Consider the following 22799-nt stretch of genomic DNA (forward strand, 5'->3'; position numbering starts at 1 on the left):
TTCTCACGGGTATATTAAAAATCCATCTTTCTTAGAATATCTAAGATATAATCTTTCCGTTTTTCTATAAATACAGCTGCTTTAAAATATGACGGGACTTGATAAACAACCAAAGTGTGAATCTTGTCCATGTGTCATGTGCGTACAAAAGTTATGACTGGCAACAGATTGCAAGTTGGCTCGACATGTGTAATGTAACTGGATGCATTAAAAAGTGTCAAGGATGCATGGCTGGAATTGAATAGGAAGTAAGACAGTTTAGTTTTCCAGGGCTCATACTTTATGAATCTCATGAGGGAATTTGCCCGAATGAGCCCCAACTGGAAGCACGTATCCGAGACAGATGAACGACACTAAATGGTTAAAAAGTTTTGCCTGTACGAATTTATATGGATGGAGCTTGGCGTTAAATTTGTTGATCATTTTGAGCATTCTCACAAACACACACACACACACACACGCACAAAACAACATTGTAATACTTCAGTTGTACTGTTGTGGTTATTGTGTTTAAAACCTTACATTTGCACCGTAAAGGAAGCAATAGCGAGATCCAGTGGTTCACAAAGGAGTTACTCATTTTAAAAGGGCCATCCATCAACCAACGTCATCACCTCAAGTACACAAGTGAATTTTATTTATGCGAGCAAATTTGATCATACAGGTCAAATAAGCCATTTCGAGCTGTTGGCACATGGATGTATACCAAACAAATTCATCTCCCCCCCGGCCCTTATTTTCATGAAAAGCTGGCTACGAAGCATCGGTAGTGAAAGTACAAAAAGACAAATACAAGGAGAAAGCCGATAAGAGAAAGAGAAAGAGCGGGCTCATTACATAGTAAGCAATGTCAGTACACGTATTAAGCTTTAGGACGTTTCCTCATCACAAACTAAATCACAACTCAAACGACTACGTCTCTACATCAGTTGCATGAAGCATCATTATATGGAAGGTTTTAGTACTGCACGTTGAAACAAAAGGGCTGGTCCAGCAAGACAGGCAAAAAGTGTCAAAATGTAAACCAAAAATAAAATAAAATAAAAGATAAATAACAACGTGAGATAAAAGTAACTTTTAAAGTCAACCCGACTACTGTATATGAATGCATGTCCATGCCACAAATAACATCTAGAGTCACAGTCTTTACTAACAGTACAATTTTCCAATTGAGAGCACAGAAAATACTCGTATAAGCGAATGAAACACTGACAATACAGTCTTGGATTTTTCCTCCCCAACAACCAATCAGCTGTCAGACATCTTCTCCGACAATCAGTGTTTTCTTAAAGAAGACATATTATGGAAAAATGACCTTTCATTTTTTTTGTGTACACATAGTTTGGTCTCTGGAGTACCTGTACACTCATCAAGTGTGAAATTAATCAATAGTTAAATTCTGTTTGCGGAGAAAATTATAACGCACGTAAACCGTTCGTAATTTTGCCAGATTACGGAACAGTACGGCTAATTTACATGATTACGCCCTCGCAATTTTTTCCGTCCATGACCGAAAATCAAGCGATACCAAGTAGAAAATTGTGTAATAATGCTTCGAGGATATTTTAACCCAAAAATGTCAGCAACCTTTTCTGAAGACACCTGGGAACTAACTGTCTAAAATTGTGACCACACTGCACAATATGTCTCCTCTAAGTGGACCAACGTTCTTATCTCTCCATAACTCTAGTTGTAGCGCTTAACCACACATTGGAATGCTTTGATATATCACTATATACAGTTTAGAGTCTGCAGAGAAAAAAAAACCCAACTACATTTATTCAAACAACATTATCAGTCATAATCATAAAGAGTGACTTATGAGAGCATGTGCTTTAGTGACAGTGGAATCATTCACAGTTCAGAGATTCATATATGATCCCTTCTCGCAATTTTAATCCCATTAATACATGTGTATCAGTCCAAAAATAATTTCCCTGTTCAACAGGCTTGGCACACCTAGCGAGTCATTGATCGATTTTGGTATTCATTGTTGTGTCGCTATTTTTTTCTTAAAATATAAAGTCGCTATTGTATTGTGATTAGTGATTTTAATCCCTGGCAAACATTTTATTGTGTGTTTTATTTTTTATTTTTTTCCCCGGAATACATCAGTCGTTCACATACAGTACATCGATATCACACATGAGATGATAAATGTGCTTAAGAACCTTTTTTGAAGCCCCTGTTGACCTCCTCGTGAATCAATAATAAATTACGTGTCAACCTAAAACTCAACAAGAAATATCTTAAACCTCCTGTGATATTGCGAGTCAGATTGACCGATTTTAACATTTAAAATTTTGTGTACATTTCTTTTGAAAGAAACGCAAAAAAAATCCCCAAATTAAATAAAAAAAATATTTTGCTGGCCTGACTTATTTTTTATTTGTTTTTTAAAGAAAAATAATATTCAAACAAGCAATGGGTCACATTGACCCTTGAACAAACATGGTGTTTCAAAATATATCAGAAAGATTAAAACAAAGAGTATCACCCCCTATCTGTTGTTTTCATATTTTTAAATTGAAGAAATTGCGGGTCACACTGACCTGTTCAAAACAAAAAAATATGTATAGATAAAAATGTTGATCAAAAAGTTTTACTCTTATTTTGCTAGCCTTATTTTTATTTTCTTCTCTTTTTGAACATATTTTGTTTTAAATGACTAAACATATAGTGGGTAACAATGACCCATGAACATTTTGGGTGTGCCAAACAATCCAAACAGTATTGTTATTTTCTTTCAATATTTTCAAACAGTTTTAAATTTATTATACATATATTAAATATGCAGTGGGTCACACTGACCGGTGAGCAATCATAACAGGAGGGTTAAGAGGAGGGAAAAAAGGCTCAGCAAAATAATTATTTCACAAGCAAAAGCTTAAAACATTAAAAAAAATCCACTCCTTGTACTATTCGTGATTCTACAAACGACACGACACCTACTAATCGACACTAAACGACTGTTCTCATATTTCAACAACTGCCAGAATGACAACAAACACCATCCACGAGAGAGGTAAGGGGGCTTCTTTTTTGTTAGCTGAAATGCTGTTTGCGGCTGAGGTGGACCCTCGCCCAAACCACATTGTCATGTGATGCACCAGTGACATTGGTGGTCGTGGCGAGGAAGCCCCTCCCCCGCATCCACCTTGGGAGTGCCCGAGCTCGGCTTTTTATGTATAAGCGTTGAGCCGTTCCTTGGAGCGGGTGGAGTGGATGTCGTGAAGCTCCTGCTCCTCCTTAGACTTGATATCCTCGTACTTCTGCATCCGGCACGCGTCCTTCACATAGGCCCAGTTGGCCGACAGCACCATCAAGTAGTGGATCTGGAGGGAAATGGTAGAAAGAGAACACCCATGATTTCAGGATGTCTATTTCGTCCCCGTAGTAGTCTAATGCAGGTACACACATACCAATAATCCATGACTAATGAAATAAAGCTAAAATTGAAAAAAAAACACACGTTGATTTTTGGATTACTGTGCGGCTGTAGAAAAGAAAGGCGATCAAACATTAATTTGGGAATTGTATCTTACTTTAATTTATGATTTTTATTATTATTTTTTGTTTGTTTGTTTGTTTAATCTTTCCATCGTGAATGCTGTAGTCACCCACGCACGTAAAGAGGGCACTTCTTTGAGTGTGTGTGGACCAGAAAAAAAAGCATAAAAATACGAGGATAATGTTCCTTTTTGAAATTCACATGTTCAAATCTGACTTTATTGTACGGCTGCAGTCATCTATTTATTAAATTTTTTGAGTAATGATATTAAAAAAATATTTCGCATTCTTAAACCAAAATATTAACACATAATACAATAAAAATGTTTTTAAAAAAAACTTTGATGACGCATTTTGAAAGCTCTACATAGAGAAACCTAAAATGCACATGATGCTTGTTGAAAGTTTGATAGCGAGGTTCCCCAAACATCCAGCAGAGGGAAGCATCATGCCGGCTGTATTCTTGGGACTTATTTCCACAGCAACGCAGCACGAAGTGAATTATTGAACCGCAGTGACTGACAGTCTATTTACATGCACACTATTTCCACATTTGGTGAACTGTTTTTGCTTGACACCTGAGCAAACAGACTCCACATTTAATTAACATTGATCGCCTTCCGACGTCTTGATTATACAGTACATTGACAATGATTTCCAGTCCAATCCCAATTTCACTAATCTCCGATCTGGGAAATTGGATTCCTAATATTTTACGCGGCATCATCAAAACGTTCTCCTTCCGTTAAAATAGCTCCTTGGAAATCACTGTAGGCGTGTGCGCTGAAACCATCACCTCTCCTTTTTTTCTCACTGTTTCCAAGACAACGCCAGACATGCCAGGCCCCCTCCGAAAGAAGCAAAGGAAGCAAACAAATGGCGCCGTTTCACTGCGCCTCCTCGCAGATTCACGGTTGTCTGCTGCCCGACACTGCCCACCAGCCACAACAAAAAGGATTGCCCCTTAGTTACAGTCATTTAAAAACTAGCTAGCCTGGCAGACAGACAGACAGTGTGGGTTTTCTTTAGCTTTCTCCCATACTCCAAAAACGTGCATGTTAGAGTCACTGAAGAGTCTCAATTTTAGACTCTAAATGATCCCATTGGTGTCAAATGTTTGTCTATACGTCCCCTGAATTTGGCCGACAATCACTCCAGGGTGTACCTTGCTTTTCTTGCCAAAAAGTGAGCAGTGACCCTGCAATTCACTAAAAGTCAGCTGGGCTTGGCTCCAGGTTACCCTCGACCCTAGTGATGGTGAGCGCTACGCAATCTAAAATGGATTGTCGGTTGAGTTTGCATCCACAGTGTTCAAGTGGCAGCTCACCATTGCGATGACAGCGGCTCCTGCTCCGGCGAGGGCGCAGATGAACAGGTGGAATGTCATGTCCAGCTGTCACGAAAAAAAAAAAAAAAACATACGTCACAGCTGTCGATTCTTTTGTCAACACACTTTGCAATCTTTTTGTTCAAAGCCGAGAAAGGAGGCGGAAAAATGAAATCATGTTCCTCTGTGTTCATGCTTGACTAAGAAAGTCTTCATTTTAATAGAGATGACATAAACAGGGCACCATTGCTCTTCTGAGATGTTTCAGGGGCAAATGACGGATACTTCGGGAAAATATGCTTTTGCATCAAATAAATAACCAATTGGTGCAGAAGAGTAGGATGTCATACTAAATAGGATGTCACTTGTTCTTGGTGCACAATAGCGTCAGTGTAACATGACAAGATACATTTACAGTTATGAATCTACAGCTACCTTTCAGCATCTTTTTGGTGGTGATTTTTCTCACACCCGCCTAAAGTATGAGTAGTAAAGTATGAGTTTTCCTATTGACAGTTTTCCATCTGGCAATCATTCAAGCTCACCTCAGTGGATTCGCACATCTTGTAGAACTTTTCAGATCCGGCACACACCGTCTTTGCTTCACTAATAGCCACGATACCTGCAATGTAATTGATGTACATTATTGTACTACAAACGCAGCTCCAATTAGATAATGTGAGGTTGACCACCTTGTGGCTAATGGCATGCGACAATCATGGTTCAAATCCCCAAGGACTTTAGCTTAAATGAGCCATTTAACGTTTTGACGGGGGATTGGCCATCCCTACCGTACTGGCGCGGGTCCAGGCAAAGCGTGGTGCCCTCCAGCACGGTGGCATTTTGGCAAATGCTCCAGATGTTGAAGTAGATGAAGACGGGCAGGGAGGTAAACGCCGTCACACCCAGCCAGGCCAGCATGAAGATGTATGTCAGCATGATGAACTGAAACAACACATTAGCCTTATGCCAAACCACTATGTGCATTTTCTGAATATTTGTACGAAAAAAAAAATGTCAAAGAAGTCAAGAACGGCTCCTGATACAGTAAACCCTCAGAACGGTCAAGATGTATTACTTGAGCATACTTCCTTGATACCAATAACGAGTTTGCTATTAGCCAGGGCTTTTGCATCGTCTTGTGGCAATTTAGGGTAGTCCAGATATAACACACATTAAAAAAAAACATGTTTTTCCAAAGCAAGTAAGGATACCTTCCAAAGCTGAAAAAATGCAAAAGAGTGAACTACAAATAGTTTACAGGACATCTCAGAATACAATCGAAGTGGCAGTTATCAGCATAGGGCAAGGTCATTGGCATCAGACAATAATTTTTGTTCTGAAATACTGGAAAATATACTGTATACTGTATCAGCAAGCCTTGCGTGTTAAGAACTAGACTTTGACCTCATTCCCATTCTCCTCAACCTTTTTTGAAAGAACATACAGTAATACATCACAGCATACAAAACGTTTGAAATCTCCAAGTAATGGCTTTTCTTTGACAACGGTGTGGAAAATGTCTGATATTTTGAAGCAGGCGCAAAAAAAAAGCTCTTGATTTATCCTCGAAAATCCCCCTAAAAACATGAAATTAATGACAGATGAAAAAATTTGGTTCATAATACAGTTTAATGATTAATTTCCCAAATGGGATGACGTATCTGCTATATTGATCTAAATTGCATTTGCGCAATAAGGTTTATAAAAAAAAATTTTAGCTTTAGTGCAATGAAATAAATGACCTAGGCACTATAACAATTCAAAATGAAACAAAGAAAACCATTCTTATTGGCCAATGAGCACAAATCCTGGTGAATTCCTCTTCCTCCCATGCAAAACGCTGCAGATTGGCAATCTAATTTCACAATTGACATAATCTCATTACGTGTCGGCTCCTCCAAACGACATTTTTCATTATTGTCCCATCCTGGTAATTGAATGATTTGGGCCGCAATGTAATTATGAGGCGAAACGCATTCAATACCAACGTGGCGTTACTTTGTTCATTTATTGCTCATTTTCTGTATCCAGTTAGCAACGTTATCAAGTCAGATTTGAACATACAGATTTGAAGATTTGAACATTTTCGAATTTTATACTAGCCAATGTTACATATTTTCCACATCCACTTTTGAAGCTGTACACCCAAACTCACCCAAGCACTGACACAGCGTCCACAGGTTGTGATCTTGAAGTCTCCGTAGAGGTCTTTGATGGCCCCGCTGGTGAAGAAGCCCTCCACCATCAGCAGGATGCCATACACGAAGAAGGCCGAAGCCACGCCGTAGATCACATACTTAATGATGTCAATCCTGAAAATAGATACATTTAAAAAATTATACGTCAGTCAGTGGTTCGCAGGAAAGTCCTTAAATAGTGGCGCACAGTTGGAAAGACTGCAACAGCTCTGCCACCTACAGGAGACTAACAGAAACTGAATCATGACACCAGGAAAAGCACACTATCCTTTTTGATTTTGTTTACACTGAATTTCATTATGAATCACGGAGCTTCACCCTTCAAGATACGACAAAGCACCTGTTGCTTGTTTCACAGATTAACCGATTAAGTTATTGGGTGGACATGTCTCTCATGAGATGACCCATGCCCAAAATTGAACAGGAAATTGTCCATTTTGGATTGGAGTAGCCATTGCCAACTGTCTTCAGGCATCAGGCGGGGTACACCCTGAACTGATTGCCAGTGAATCGCAGCAATTAGTTGTCGATTAACCCATTATTTTTTTTGACACTTCTAGTGTCACATCGATAATGTGTCTAGTTTTTAAGAGACAAAGATGACATACAAGTTCAAAAGGAAAACTGTGAACCAGGGGTCTCAAACTCCAGGCCTTGAAGTGTGCACTCATGCATTTTTTTTTCGATGTTTCCCTCCTCCAACGCATCTGATTAAAATGATCATAATCATAATCAGGTTCCTGCAGAGCTTGTTGATGAGCTGATCATTTGAATCAGGTGTGTTGGAGGAGGAAAATATCTAAAATGTGCAGGAAAGCAAACCTCAAGGCCCATAGTTTGAGACCCCTTTGAACAGTATAAATTATGTCACTTAGACATTCAAAGCACTAATTTGTTATTTGTTGCGATAGCCCCAAAACCGGGTGAGGCTTTTTCAATGCCACTAGTTGTGTGATATCATTTGAAACAAGTTAGTAAGGTTGATGCCCCTCCCAAAAGCATCTCGCTCGCCTCGACGTTTGATAGTCAGAGGTAGGGCTGCACTGTGTTTGTATTTACCGAGCGCAAGGCAGTTGCCCTTCCTGTCCTTTAACTAATAGGTTCTGAAGGTGATGCTTTTTCTACTCACATGGTGAAGACATCCAATGCGTCCACGGGGCTGCGCACCACCTCAAAGTAATTCTGTAGGATGGTGACGGTTCCAGAAAGAGCCTCGTGGCCGCATCCGCAAAACAGAGCCACACCGGCGTACAACAAGATGGTGGCAATGAGCGACGGGTAGGGGATCCCGCCCAGGCATTTGATACAGCATTCTAGGCACCCTAAACACACACATGCACACACACATACACACACATGCAAAAGTGAGTGGGGGGGGGGGGGGGGGGGTCACTCCACGGGGACTACAAGAACAGTTGATGCTGCAGCTTCACTCTGACGGTAAAACACGATTTGGCCATTTACGATCTCCCAAATTTAAAACTCTGTCGGCGGGCACCCATGCAGAGCAGAAAAAAATATATCGAGTGGATGGGGAAAGTAGGCCACAGTTCAGTTTGTGGCTGATATATTATGAGTACTGACAAGTGTATCCTCCAACTATCAAGAGTATTTAAAGCCACAAACCATTCAACAGCCAGCCTCATTTTTTCTCCCGCATACCTGCATTGGGCCTTCAATTTGTTTTGACATTTCGTACCACTGCTTGGGATTAACACTGCGACCCCAGACCTTTAACCCCATGTTTCTTGTATGCCAAGGCTTTCCTGGAGCATGAGGGGTCGGGTTATAAACGTGGTTGAGCACTGCTTTGCCCCAAATTCAATCTGCCCTTCAATAGCACCTGGGGAATGTTTGCTGAAACGTGTTAGTCTTGATGGTACGGTTCTTAGTGCCCACGCCCCCAAATCTGTCATGTTTTGTCTCTGACTTTGTTTTGTTTTGCAGCACCAGCTAGAGTGGAAGGGCGCACCTCTTCAGCGGTGCAAGACACAGGTCTTTTTTTCCCAATCAAGTCTTAGTGAAGTATTTAAGGACTGTCAAAAGGCCCAGTCTCTGTCGGATTAACGACCTTCCTCGCGGTTTATGCTCAAGAGATATTTTCTAGACGCCCCATTCATGTTTATAGGCGCTCCTGTTCCAATAGATTCTTGTTTTGGGTTTTTCCTTAACCTGGATTTTTGCCATTTTGTCTTGTGTAATTTCGAATTACAAAATTTACCTTGCCTGGAGTAAAGACTTTTTGTTCATATTGGCAATTAATTAAAACAAAATCTGCTGCATTAGATTTTTATGCTGATTAAAACTAAAATAGGCATACTGATTCCAAAATTGCACTCAGTTTCATTCCAGCACAGTTTCTCTCCACAGATTACCGTGGTAAAATGGGCTAATTGCTGTTGGACTTATCACCAGCTATGTGGCAACTGTTTTTTTATTTGTTATTTTTTTTAATGAGACACAAATGAGCAAAATGGAAAGGTAGCATATTAGGAAATACAGTAGAAGGATTAGTGCTGGCCTTCCGCTTAACCTTTTGAACACGGGCACAGGTCTGATTGGCAGATATTTTGTATTTTATACAAAATCAATGATCGGTTGTAATGTCACAAGTTGCAAATCGGTCAATGACATCATTGATCAGATCTGCAAAATAAATTATTCGAGCAAACAAAATCTCGGATTAAAACAAAACCGAAAGGAAAAGAAGAAGAAGACAGTCAGATTAAAACAAACCAAAAAAATATAATATTTTAGATATTCAGGCGTCCTCGCCTGCCTCAAATGACTCAAAAATTGGTTGAAGATTTGTAAGAATCAGCATGTGTATACTGTATTCACTCATTGAGTTTGTCATATTGTTCTGAAAAAATTAAAAATAAATAGCCTATCCAGTGAGATGATGTCTGACATGGCGAATCCATCCAAGCTGAGCGTTTGCGGTCTTTTGAGCATTTGGGGAAGAAAGATCACACCCATTTACATCCTGTAAAAAGAGTGTGAAGCCGCAAAACCCGGGGGTGAGGGTGTGTGTGTGGGGTGGGGTGGGCGGTGGGTGGGGGTACTCTCTGAGAGATCTGAGAGACAAGCAAGTAAAGGCGTGGGATAAAAAAAAAAATAAAAAAAATAAAAATCCTCGCTCTTCTTGTTGCCGTGGGCAATGTACTTTGATCGGGCTGTCACAACACAATCCACTGCGTGGAGAAAAAGATGCCATTTGGATCCTCAAAAAGCAGATTTTGACCTTGCGTGTTTACGTCATTCTCTCCGTTGATATCTGCGTGTTAGTTGTGATGCGGTTCCTAGGGACCAGCCAACAAGGATGCAGCTGCACGGAAAGGTGACAGGCTCCTCATACAAATGCTAATTGGCGTAAGGGGGATGTGCTAAAGGGCGACTCTCTTCATCTTTCAGGCCGGCAGCTATTCGGCCACGAGGATCCCCATCAATGTTGTTGTTGTTGTTGTCCATTCCTTATAAAACACCAGGACATTTCATTTGTGCAACGCAGGAATAACAAATAATTGGAGACAATAAATCACAATCTTTACAAGGATAAAGACATATTTTGTCGGTATAAAAATAGAATGAAGTCAATTTTCAAACGTAGATGTAATATCATGAACTTCATATTTCAAGCATTGAGTTCAAGAAATGAAATTTTAGGACAAGATAAACCTTTAAAGACAAACGTTTTTAAAAAATTAAAAGAAAATGTACAGTACCCCAACCCTGACCGAACCACCCGAACCCCAACCGAACCATCCGAACACCACCTACAATATGCTGAACGACGCGTCATAATCGGGTGACTTAAACAACAAAATACATTTATTGCCAATATTGATGCATCTAACAACAAAATGGTGGGTAAAGTCAAATGCAAATAACCAGCTAACATTAGAATATGTTTATACAGCATTTTCTATTGAAAGCGAGCATGATGTCATCAGCAATCATAAACACAGCATTCCCACAATGGGCACATCGCAAACACGCAGTGTACCTGCTGCTAATCTGTATGTTTGTCTGTCCACACAGCAAGTTAGCCCATCGGTGTATACTCATATGTGAACTTCTTTTCATGAAGTTGTCTATGTTGCATCCAGTGCAAGAAACAAAAAGAGAGTGTGAGGGAGATACTGTAGTTAAAACATCAACAACAAAAATAAAACAATTGGCTGGTGGAAATTCGGATTCGTTGGCAACTTTGGAAAGTCACCAGCCACATTGGCTGTTGATCCACAAAAAATTTACAGCCCTGGAATGGAGTTTCCAAGTTTTGCCAGGGTTTCCTCCCACATTCCCAAAACATGCATGGCAGGTTGATTTGGGACTCCAAATTGTCCCTAGACGTGATTGTGAGAGCGAATGGTTGTTCGTCTATGTGTGCTCTGTGATTGGCTGGCAAGCAGTTATAGGTGCACCCCGTCTACTGCCGAAGACGGCTGGGATAGATTCCAACACATCCATGACCCTCATGAGGATAAGCGGATTCAAAATTGGATGGGATGGGATCTGATAGCTGAAAAACTTGACGAATTTGATTCCGCACCCAAAAATTGTTTAAAACAGACGTCAGACCAAACTCCACCCAAATTGTGTTCCCCAGCATTATACATGAAAGACTTCAGACCTGTGATGATTGTTTTCAACTGCAAAACTGTTTTCAAGCTCCTTTTACTGTCAAAAAACTATAACATTTGTCTCGTTCTGCTTTGAGCTTCAAACAATTTAAAACATACACCGCTGTTTGATTGTTTTATTTTCATTTGTTGTTTTCAATTCTGGAATGAAAAAAAAAGCAAGTGGTTACATTTTGGCCATTAGAAGGAAGTATTGTCACATAGGCACAGCTGTTTTTCAGCCAGCTTGATTTACTGTGCAAGACGTTATCGGCTCTCGAGGTTTATTATCAGTGCGCTGTAATGAATTAACAAACCCGTCTATTGACTCCGGCCGCTTCCCTAACGGGTTCAATGTGCAGAATACAAATGTTGTCCTGATTCTTGCTGTTTGGAAGATTACCTCATTGACAGTCAAGGATTCCTGCTCTCAGAGTCTCTATTTATAAAGTCGTCTTTGTCCTCATCCCACTCCCCCTCTTTTTTCTCATCCCGTCACTCGTAATTCTGCCGCGAGTGGAAGGAGAATATGAAGTAGCCGCTGCTGGCTCAGCTCCAGGTTGGCCCGGATTATCTGCATGCACGCCTACTGTACTGACGCGCCCAGTTGTCGGGCCGCACTATGGTGGGTGAGCCTTTTTTGGTTTTCTTTTCTCCAAGAAAAACGTTCTGCTTTGCAATAACATAAGAACTACAGCTTCTATTCTAATTTACATCCAGAGAGCATTGCCACATCTATGTCAATATAGCGCGTGTTCGAAATATCGAGTCAATTTCATGTCAAATTGATCAATAACACTTTCTATCATTAATGAGAGGAAATGACCAGAGGTGATGTTGACTTGTGTCACAGTCTGGCCTGCATCATCAATGTTCATTGCAGAACAAAAACCCTTGCGCACTGAATAGGATGTTCATGATCACGTGCTGGAAAAAAGATTAAATCACGGAGCAAAATGAGAAAGCAAAGGACCAACATTATTAGTTAGTTCGAAGGCTAATAAACCTGTCACTTGTCAATTAATCTGTTATTTAAGTCGGAAGCCAGTTAGGTATTTAGGTCAGTAGGTAGTTAGCTAATTTAGAGTTAGTTAGTCAGTCAGTCAGTCAATTAGACCATTAGTTATTCAGTTTCCCAATTTTTAAATCCGATTAGTTGGTTAGCTTGTCAGTTAATTGACTAGTTGGCTAGTCAATTAGAGAGTCAGTCGGTTAATTTGCTTAGTTAGTAAATGAGTCTTTTAGTTAGAAGCCAGATATGTATTTAATGAGTCAATTAGTAAGATTTGTTGTTTGCTGGTCAATTCTTCTTTTAGTCAGTTTGTTAAATGGTCAGTCAGCTCACAAGCTCATAGTTTCGTCATTGGAAGTCTGTTTGTCTGATGGGTTGGTCTGTGTTAAATAGCTTGGCAGTTAGTGAATCAATTTGTCTGTTGGATACTGTAGCTGGGTGGATAGGCAGTTAGTCAGTCAGTTCGTGAAGTATGTTTGTTAGCTTGCCGAAATAAAATGGTTAAAACTGTTTATAAAATTGCTTAGCATATACATTTATCAGTTTTATTTAAATGACCAATACCGGTAATTTTAAACTTTGTATGATTTACAAAATCAATAAACCAATCATTTCACATAATATATTGAAAGTTTATAAAAAAGACTAAATACACTGAAAAAGGTATTATTTAAATGTACTCAATTTCATATCGTCAAGTGAATGCGCGAAATAAAAGCTACTGGATCCAGCTATTTTTTCAAATTAGAGTTTACATCTATTTTCAATTACCTTGATCCAGATGATTTTATCTTGTGCATCCATTTGATTCAATAAAATTGAGTACATCCAACACACACCGTTTTTTCAGGGTGGAAAAGAAAAAAAATGAGAACAAAAACAGCTGAGTTAATGTAAGAAATATTACAGGTCTCAAAAATGTCACTGTACGGCGTCCAAATTAAATAATGGCACCACTGCATGATACTAACACCATCCCTGGGCTATAGTGACGTCAAAATGAGGTATGTCTGCTATAAAACTCTGAGAAGAAATACGATATAACATCAAGCAACTTGAAGTTTTCAGGTGCAGCAAAACGGTCACAACTATAATTTAACAACAGAAACCGGTCAGTGAATGACCTTTTAGCACGGGCCAGAACAAGCCCAATAAGACTTCATGTCACACTGTCATGAGTTTATGACCTCACTTAGAGTTTAAAGCTTCTTGTTGCACTAGAGAACTGTAAAAAAATCAATGGTTGCGCTGTTACGTCCTCAACAATCTACTGATGCTCGACAGCTGTGGAGATGCAGCGGCATAAAACGGCGAGTGAAGGGGCTGCCGCGAGATCTGGAATCTATCATTTTCGACAGCGCTGGTGGGCACAGAATATTCTGCATTTATTATTGATGCTGAGAACGACGTTACCTGAAGGAACGGAGAAGAAGTTCAGTATAATGAGGAGTCTGAGACGGAGGAAAATCGTCCGAGGGAGGATTTGAACAATTTAGGACCGACTGACTTGTTTCCAAGTACACGAGGGATAAAAGAGGCCTCTGAGTTTTTATTTTTGATTAAAAAAAAAAAAGAAAAAGAAGGGCAACAAAAAAATTTTAACTATGGTAAAAAAAATGGAAATAATGTCATGTGGAATAATCTAGAATGAGATTGAAAAATATGGAATGATGTGGAATGGCGTTGAATGATATTGAAGAATAGAGAATAAACTGGAATGAGAATGGTGAAAATGTACAAATAAAAATGTGAACAGATATAGAATGACATGGAATGATAATGGGGCGGAATTGTGTGGAATTGTCATGGTGGAACGTGCAATATCCATCGGTGATTCAGTTTTCTGAGCTGAGCTGAGAAAATCGGACGATATGTGGGTGAAAAATGTGGAGTTGTTGTTATGTGGGAGTTGTGGGAATGTTGTCACAAGGTTATTGGAATGAGCTGAACATTTCAAATGCAGAACGGGAGCAAATTGTTGAATGCGCCATTCAAAGTGAATGGGGAATTTTGGGGTGAAGGATTTAGAATTGTGTGAAAAGATTTTGTGCAGGTGAAATATTTCAGATGGAATGGCAAGGCCAATAGAGTGAGCTGAACATTTTGAATTTTGAATGGCAGCAACTTCAGCCCTAACCCTAAACCTTCTCCTTGGAAATGAATGGGTACGTTTGGGTTAAAAACGTGCAACTGTTGCAAAATGATTATTATCGAGGAAAACGGCAAGGTAGGGAAAAAAAACAAGAGTTAAAGTCATGATAAAGGTAGAATAACCAAGATATTCACAATGAAATGAAACTTTTGGTCTTCCCAAAATACTGGATGATGCAAGCCGAACTGTGAAATTTAAACCAAGGTACGTACATAGTCATGACTTTTGGCGGGCCTTTACATCGCCGTTACAACGCCAAACACAGTCAAACAGACGGCTTTGCACTGATACAGAGAGAGGATGACCCCCTCCCACCACCCCCTCCCATCTCCCACTTCTCCTCCATCTGTCAGTGTCATGCCTGACAGGCAAAAGGGACACACACACACACACACACACACACACACGCACATGCACACGCACACTGATCTAATCAGCAGTATTGTGAGTGTTAAGGTTATCCTCCAATAAATTGCATTGCAGTAAATTGCATCCTTCGAAGGAATACAATTGAGGTCAAAAATGAACATTTTGAAGAGAAATAAATGAGGCCGTAATATACACTTCAACAACAACAAATGTACACTTTCAACAAATGTATGTGAATTTCAAAACCAAAACATGCTTGTTACATGCTTTGGTGATTAAATATTTCAAATTCAGCCAATGCCAACTGCTGCAGTTTACTTTGTATGTCAACAAAAATGTATTAACACGATAACAGTGTGACCAAAGTTGAAACACTCCTATTTATTTATTTATTTTTCGTTTTGCAACTGATGTCAGGCAATAACAAATCTATCTATCACTTCTTCCAAGCCAGGCAACAAAAGTGAGCACGTCCCTAAGTGGTAACCTTACTTTTGTTACTCAAGGTTTCAACATTAATGGCTGTGTGTTGAGTTATTTCATGGGACAATTCATTTTATACCCTTATACAAGCTGAACACTGACTAGTTGACGTTTGAGCCGAGCGTTTGTCTTCCCATGCACTCACTTTTGTGAGATATTATATCTTTTATATATATATATATATATATATATATATATGTGTGTGTGTGTGTGTGTGTGTGTGTGTGTATCTACATATAACCTACAGTGCTTTTCGTTTGAAAAAATAAGCATTGGGAAGTGATTCCAAACTTTTGTATTTGCCTGATAGAAAACACCCAGTTTAATATTTTTAGCAAATATACCCATGTGCTCCTTTCTTGCATGTGCATTCCACCAAACAACCAAGTGGTATTACAGTGCACTCCGCTTAATAGAACACCGGTTAATAGAGTAATCCGCTTAATAGAGCAAAAGGCTCCGGAACGGATTTGCCTAATGCAATTTCCTATAAAGATACTCCGCTTAGTAGAACAGATCTCCGCTTAATAGAACAGACCGTAAGCAATGAACATTGTAAACTAGTGGTTTTCGAAGTGTAGCTATCGCGATACTGTACCACTATCGCGAGAAAACGCGGTAGTTCTAGCCGTATACAGTAACAGGTAGCACGCGTCACTCCACACATAGACACACGCACGTCATAATGGCTTCAACTTCATTCAAGAGACGAGAGAGACGAAGTGTAGCTATCGCGATACTGTACCACTATCGCGAGAAAACGCGGTAGTTCTAGCCGTATACAGTTACAGGTAGCACGCGTCACTCCACACATAGACACACACACGTCACAATGGCTTCAACTTCATTCAAGAGACGAGGGCTATCACCTGCGGATAAGAAGGACATACTCAGACGATACGATGCATTGCCGGATTCTCAGAAGGTACGCCCGCGGTTTCCAGGACTTCCCTCTTATCCAGCGCATTGAGAGGGAAGTCAACCGCAAAATTACGGACTCCTGTTTCCAGACAAAAGTAACGAAATTTTTCTCGTGATTTGAGATGTTTGACTGAAGTTGATTAAAGTTGTTGTTTTGTTGTTTGATTAAAGATATGGACGTCCACAGTCGAAATATCTCTTCTAACTCGTCAGCAGGGGTTTTTCTGCGTGCATAACTTGGTCGTCGACGTGTCTGAAGGTGTACCTAATAAAGTGTCTCCGGTTAATAGAAACCCCGCTTAGTAGAACAGAAGCGCTTCGGCCCAATGATGTTCTATTAAGCGGAGTGCACTGTACTACCTGCCATCCTGCTGTACTAACAAACAGGCATGAACCAAACTAGCATGAGAAACAACAATTTAAACACGAAATACAACAAAGCAACCGTCCGTGGTGTTATCGATCACTCCCGTCGTGTTTTCAACTGCAAAGGGGGGAAGCGGGAGTAAGGCCACGCTCTGAAAAGGCTCGGCTGGGGTTGCATTCAATTAAGTGTCATTCATTCGCCATCGATTGTGATGCACTGAATTGAACTCCTATTCCTCACGTTTAGCCTTTACCAGTAGATCCTGGAGTGAACTCTCGACAAAACACATTATTAAATAAACTCCTCGGCAGTCACGCTGAGATTCCTACCTCGCTGACAAGAAGATGAGAGAGAAGGGAAAGGAAAAGAAAAAGAAAAAAGCAACGAAGCCTTTTATGCCCCGAGGGGGGCTGCGCTATGCGGCTAATGCGTCTCACTCACTTTATTGTCCCACTGAATTTGTTGACGTACGCTAAGTGGGTCATGGCTCTCAAGGCCCCGGCGCAGATTTGGCGCTGCTGTCGTCATGACGACCATAGTGGTTGATTAAACATGCGAGGAGGAAGAGAAAGAGGAGGTGGTAGCTGAAAAACACAGTCGCCTGAGGGGGTGGGGGTGGGGGTGCTGAACGTTAACTATAGGAAAGCACAGGGAAGACGCCCCACTTCTTTCTAACTTGAGAGCATCGCAACTATCGCAACTCCAGCTACTCAAAGCTGAGAGCCAATGGACATAAAGTGTGTTAAAGCAAATCAATTAAATCTCTTTACTCTTAATTGTTTTATGGCTTTATTTTTTTCTTCTTCTCCATTTTGCTGGACACCCAAAGCCCTTTAAGAGCAAAAGAAACCATATTTGGTAACTGAGGTTAAAATGAACACTGTATCCATACGATATCTACCGGCCAATCGGTAAAGGATGCTCATGGTGCTGATGAACTTAGAGAAAACTCAAAAAGTGGCTGAAGTGGAACAAAAAACAAAAGTGTTAAAGCTGAAGTGGAAATTAAAGCCATCTGTCCCCGATTTGAGAGATAGCGCGGCCATTCTTTGGTTTGCCCACTTGTTTGATGTTGAACTTGTTCGGATCATTCGGCCTTGGTGGAAGTCTGCGCTCGACAGGATCGCAAGGTGGAGGATGTGTAATTAAATATGACTGATGAACAGAAGGCCAAGTGGCGTCTTGCAGAGAAGATTCTTGGCGAGGCAGACACTAACAGGTGTTCGATTCACCCTTTTTCCATTAGACTCATAACACTCAAACAAAATGTCCTAACCTCCCTCCGCTTATTTTCACATTATTCTCACTGTCCTGTGATCAGTGAATCCAAATCAGCTCACTTGATGCTCGTGTCGACTTTGTGCGTTCTGGTGCAAAGTAGCGACACCTTTGCTAGGCTGCGAAGTGGGCAAAATGTCCGCCTGCTGCTTGTGACTCATCCACTCCAAGTCGTAACTCATCGAAATGCAAGCCTTTGAAAGTCTGAAATGCCAAATGCAATTTCAGGTCCGCAGAGGGAGTAGGTCCAAAGTAGGTCCGCTCCATTGTTTCTTTCTGAGTCGCATATTCGCTCATTCGTTTGTTTGTCAGTGAATTTACAGTCCCGCTTGCTCTTTAGTAAGCGCAGTGGTGCACGACAAGGTGATCATAGTAAATAAAAACTAATGGAATAACTAAAACTCAATTTGGAAAAAAAAAACGTTTTTCTGAACGAAATAAAAAATAATTAAAAATTCAAAATAGGAGCGCTTAAAACAAATAAACTTAAACTACATCTTGAATTTATAGAGCTAAATAATACAATACAATACAATACAATACATGCAGATTTATATAGCGCTTTCACAACAGCGGCAGCTGTAACAAAGAAACTAACTATAATTATGCCGAAAATGTTCTTCATGTTCGTCTTTGTCAATTAATTAATTCATCATTACATAAGCTTCCGGCGTTTATTTTAAATGCTTTTATTTTGGTATTGCTGTGCTTTCATACAGAAACAGAAAGGCCAAACACTTGTTTGAAGATTGTAGCTTACTTTAACTTCCTTACACTGTACTTAATGCCCCGTTGTTTTGCTCATTCGTTGATTTGTTCGTTTGCTTCCTTGTTTCCATGACTAGTAGTTACCTCGCAGTAGAAGAGGGCGTTGGCCAGTTGACCCAGTAATGTCGTGATACCTGAAAAGTTGCAAGTATTTGCGCTTCATTAGTTCCCACCACTGCTTGTGAACGTGAAATCATCAGCTTTACAGATCCAGTGCAATATTTGTAAGAAAAGAGATGTGTTGACCCCCCCACCCCCACCCTCCGAAAAAAGAATGGACGTGACTTGTCGAAATGCACGAGCAGCTTGCATGGATGCTTCTTTTGCTCCAATGAGCATTTGTGTTCGAGGCAAAAGCTTTGCTGAATAGCTGTGCAAGGCCTCAGCGTACACTTAAGAATCATGACAAGCAAAAGAGCCAAGTTGAGGTCCTTGCCAATCGCAGTGTTTGAGAAAATCCAGAAGACGCCCCATATTGGGTGCTTATGGATGACTTTCTCATTCTGGATCGTTCTCTTTTGTATTCTTTGTGCTTTTCTTTTCCACCTTCTGGTGGCGTGCTGTGAGTGAGGAGGTGATGACAACTATGGTAATGACTACTGGTGGTCAGCTCCATGGCAACAGTTCATTGTAAATTTCCCCAGTGTGGGACGAATAAAGGATATCTTATCTTATATTGTCCATCCTATCTCGGAGGTGAATGGAGGTTCTAAACATACCCAAAGAGTACAGCTTGTACCACAGGAGCTGTCACAAGTAATAAATGGGCTTTGTGGGAAGGGGACTCCATCATGGATTCTTGAAGGAGTCACAGCCAATGCCTTGTTATTCACATCCTCATTCCATGATCATCAAATTTCAAAATTCAGACATCACACAGGTTACCTATTTCCAATTGGGGCTGATTTGGGCAAACTCCTTTGTAGGATTTCAATAGTAGTATGAGGCAGAGATGGCTTCTTCAAACATAATTAGTGGGTAACACCCTGCTCAATCACAGGTAGGGGTCCTTGAGACTTTTTTCATATGGACTGTTATGATTGACCTCCCAGTTTTTTGTAGATTGGTCAAACGTGAATAGAGGCTTTTTTCTAACTTTGCAGATGGTGCTCCTGGATGTCTCATGTGATGATGTGAAACCCCCAAAGTCACTCAGTAGCACTTCATGACTTTTTTTTTTGTTTTTAAATTTTGCCCCGCAACAGCAGTTTCACCAATTGACCCGAAATTGGGCTGACGTATCAATCATAACAGGAAGCATGAAAAAGTCTCAAGGACCCATGTCTGAAATTTAAGAGCAACTCAGACATTTTAAAGCAGATACCTTGGGCAGATGGCAGGGCTTTGACGAATTCTTGATAATGATGTTGACCACTCAGAAGCAGATACGCCAGACAGATGAAAGATTCTAAACAAAGTTGGTTGGGTTTATCATCTAAAGCCAATTTTGTTGGCGGGGTGCAACCTCTAAGAACCGCAAATAATTAACCTATAAATGTAACCAAAAGTGGGAATCATGTCTTGAATCACTCATGCAGCAGTTTGCAGTATTAATATATAGTGGCTTTTGTTTAACTAACGGGTGCCCCAACTCTTCCGCTGTTCAAATTCAAGCTGTCACTCAGTCCAATTTTTTGCTTTGTGTGGTACAAGCAAACTTTGGAGACACAGCCATTCGATTGAAGTGAAAGGATACCGTTGCATGTGGGCAAGGAGAGCCATAGTTGCCAATGGCTTTGGCTGCTGTCAGCTACAACTCAGGCCCACATGATACGCACACGAACCTGGCCAATACGACGTCACTTACGAGGCCACGCCTCTTACATGCACATGAATCTCTCGGTGTGTGCAATAACACGAATGTATTCATTTGCTGCGTGTTTCATTTTTTTAAAAAAACATGATACAGTGCTTTTTTTTAATGGGGAGTGTTTTTTGTGGAACGATTCGGTGGTATTTTAATTCATTTCGAGGGAGAAAAATGAGTAAAATGAGCAAAATGAGTTAAACACTTGGTTACGGTATGAATTAATTTCAAGATATATAGTCAATACAGAATAGGCATTGGTTGGACTCTGATGGCTTAAAATGTGGAGGCTTGGCCGTACATAACATTGAAGCCTCATCAAACAAACAAAGGCAGTTGAGTGCAGCCCCCGAAAGCCTACCCCACCCCCTTGGCTCACACCCCTCCGACGACCCAAACACAACACACGCAGACGTGAGCACTCCAGTCGAGTGCTCCCACTCAACGCACAAAAGAAGTGAGCAAACAGCTGCTCCTCCTTCGACTGTAAATTCCAACAACAACAAGTCGACATATTGCTTGTAAAGATGACACGACTCACCCTTCTGGGTCTGCCCCTCATCCATGTCTTCTTCCATCGTATCTGTTGTGTTTTAAAGCGGTGTATAAGAAGCCTCTCTGTGTTTCGGGGTCTTCGACTTGTTTACGCCAAATGGTTTAGTCCACAAAATGCTGACCGAGTCGCGGTGGCGGTTCCTGGGAAGGCTGTCAGTTCTCTGTCAAGCATCCGTCTTTGTGGTGCTGTCCATTGCACGCTGCCTAAACAAGTGCTGAAAAGCCCTCCTTGGTCCCTAGCGGAGGAGGCGGAGAGGGGGGAGTTAGAGAGGGGGGGGGGGCTGCGTGGAGCAAAGGGTGGTCTCAAAAGCGCATGTGTGGTGGGGGAAGGGGGTGGGCGAGTGCTCGGCAAGACAGGTGAAATCCGCGACGGTAAGACTGCGACGAGCGTCTGGATACCCCCGCCCCCTCCATAACACACACACACACACACACACACACGCACACACAAATGGTTCAACCCCCCCAAAAAGCCACTTGCTCTTCTGCATTCATGCAACAACCCCTTACAAAAAAAAGAGAGGTGGGACAGGGAAGCATCTGATTTCCAAATAGGATTCTGCCTAATCGTATTAGTCGCACACATTCTGTTGTGCAGGCAGTGATGATTCCCATGATTCCCTGTCCCAATTCTCTGAAAGATGAGATGAAAGATGGAAAACATTTTACATTCTTTCATCATTACCAGGAAGATTCAATCAGATTTTAGTTTATCTTTTTATTATTTGGGGCTTTCTTTGATAGTGACAGATGGTGCATTTAATTAAATGTTGAAAGATAAAAATGAGGCAAGCATGATGAAGTAGTGGCTGACACATCTGCCTAGCAGTTCTGAGGTCCTGGGTTGGAATTTATGGCCTCCCTGTGTGGAATACCATGGGTCTTTTCAGGTATTTCGGCTTCCACTCACAGTCCAGCAACATGCATGTTTTAGTTTCATGCTATGTGCTCTGTAATTAAAATCAATCAACTATCAATCTTGCCCCTGGATGTATCCAAACCATTTCAGTCTGCTCTCTCCTTGTCCCCAAAACATCCAACACCATGGTTGTTTCTCTGATCAGCTAATTTCTAATGCTATCCAACATATTCACGGCGAGAGGAAAGCTTCATTCGCGCCACCTCCATTGCTGCATCCTGTTGTCTGTTCAATGCCACTGTCTCAAATACATCCAACATGGCTGGCCTCAACACTTGTTCTCCTTTACGAATCACTGCTACTTCCTCACAACCACAATTGCCCCTTGTACACTTCCTTCACTCTTATTTCTTCATTCATCAACTCCTTAGAATTTTCTTTCCACCAATCCAGGGCACTATTGGCACCAGTCAACATATTTCCATTACAATCCTTAATCACCGTAACCTGCTGCACATGCTTTCTATCTGTACCACTAATTTGGCATATGTCATTGTAGGGACTG

General features: G+C 40.8%; 1 protein-coding gene across 1 annotated transcript; it reads right to left on the reverse strand.

The window, feature by feature from the left end:
* Positions 1-615: 615 nt before the first annotated feature.
* Positions 616-21656, reverse strand: gpm6aa (glycoprotein M6Aa). Its single transcript, XM_052065038.1, has 7 exons — positions 21362-21656; positions 8168-8360; positions 6996-7152; positions 5629-5782; positions 5383-5459; positions 4838-4903; positions 616-3335 (listed from the first exon to the last, which is right to left on the reverse strand). Exons 1-7 carry the CDS (start codon positions 21396-21398, stop codon positions 3183-3185), a joined length of 837 nt encoding a protein of 278 aa, XP_051920998.1. The 5' UTR covers positions 21399-21656; the 3' UTR covers positions 616-3182.
* Between the last annotated feature and the right edge of the window lie 1143 nt (positions 21657-22799).

The sequence above is a fragment of the Hippocampus zosterae genome, chromosome 1, assembly GCF_025434085.1.
Source record: "Hippocampus zosterae strain Florida chromosome 1, ASM2543408v3, whole genome shotgun sequence".
In the NCBI taxonomy this organism is placed as follows: domain Eukaryota; kingdom Metazoa; phylum Chordata; class Actinopteri; order Syngnathiformes; family Syngnathidae; genus Hippocampus; species Hippocampus zosterae.

Excerpts from the sequence above, each read along its gene's own strand:
- gpm6aa (XM_052065038.1), bottom strand. The coding sequence starts at position 21,398 with ATGGAAGAAGACATGGATGAGGGGCAGACCCAGAAGG. Across the intron at positions 8,361-21,361 it reads TGAGGGGCAGACCCAGAAGG|GGTGCCTAGAATGCTGTATC; the intron begins GTGAGTCGTGTC and ends GTGTGTGTTTAG. Across the intron at positions 5,783-6,995 it reads GACGCTGTGTCAGTGCTTGG|TTCATCATGCTGACATACAT; the intron begins GTGAGTTTGGGT and ends GTGTTGTTTCAG.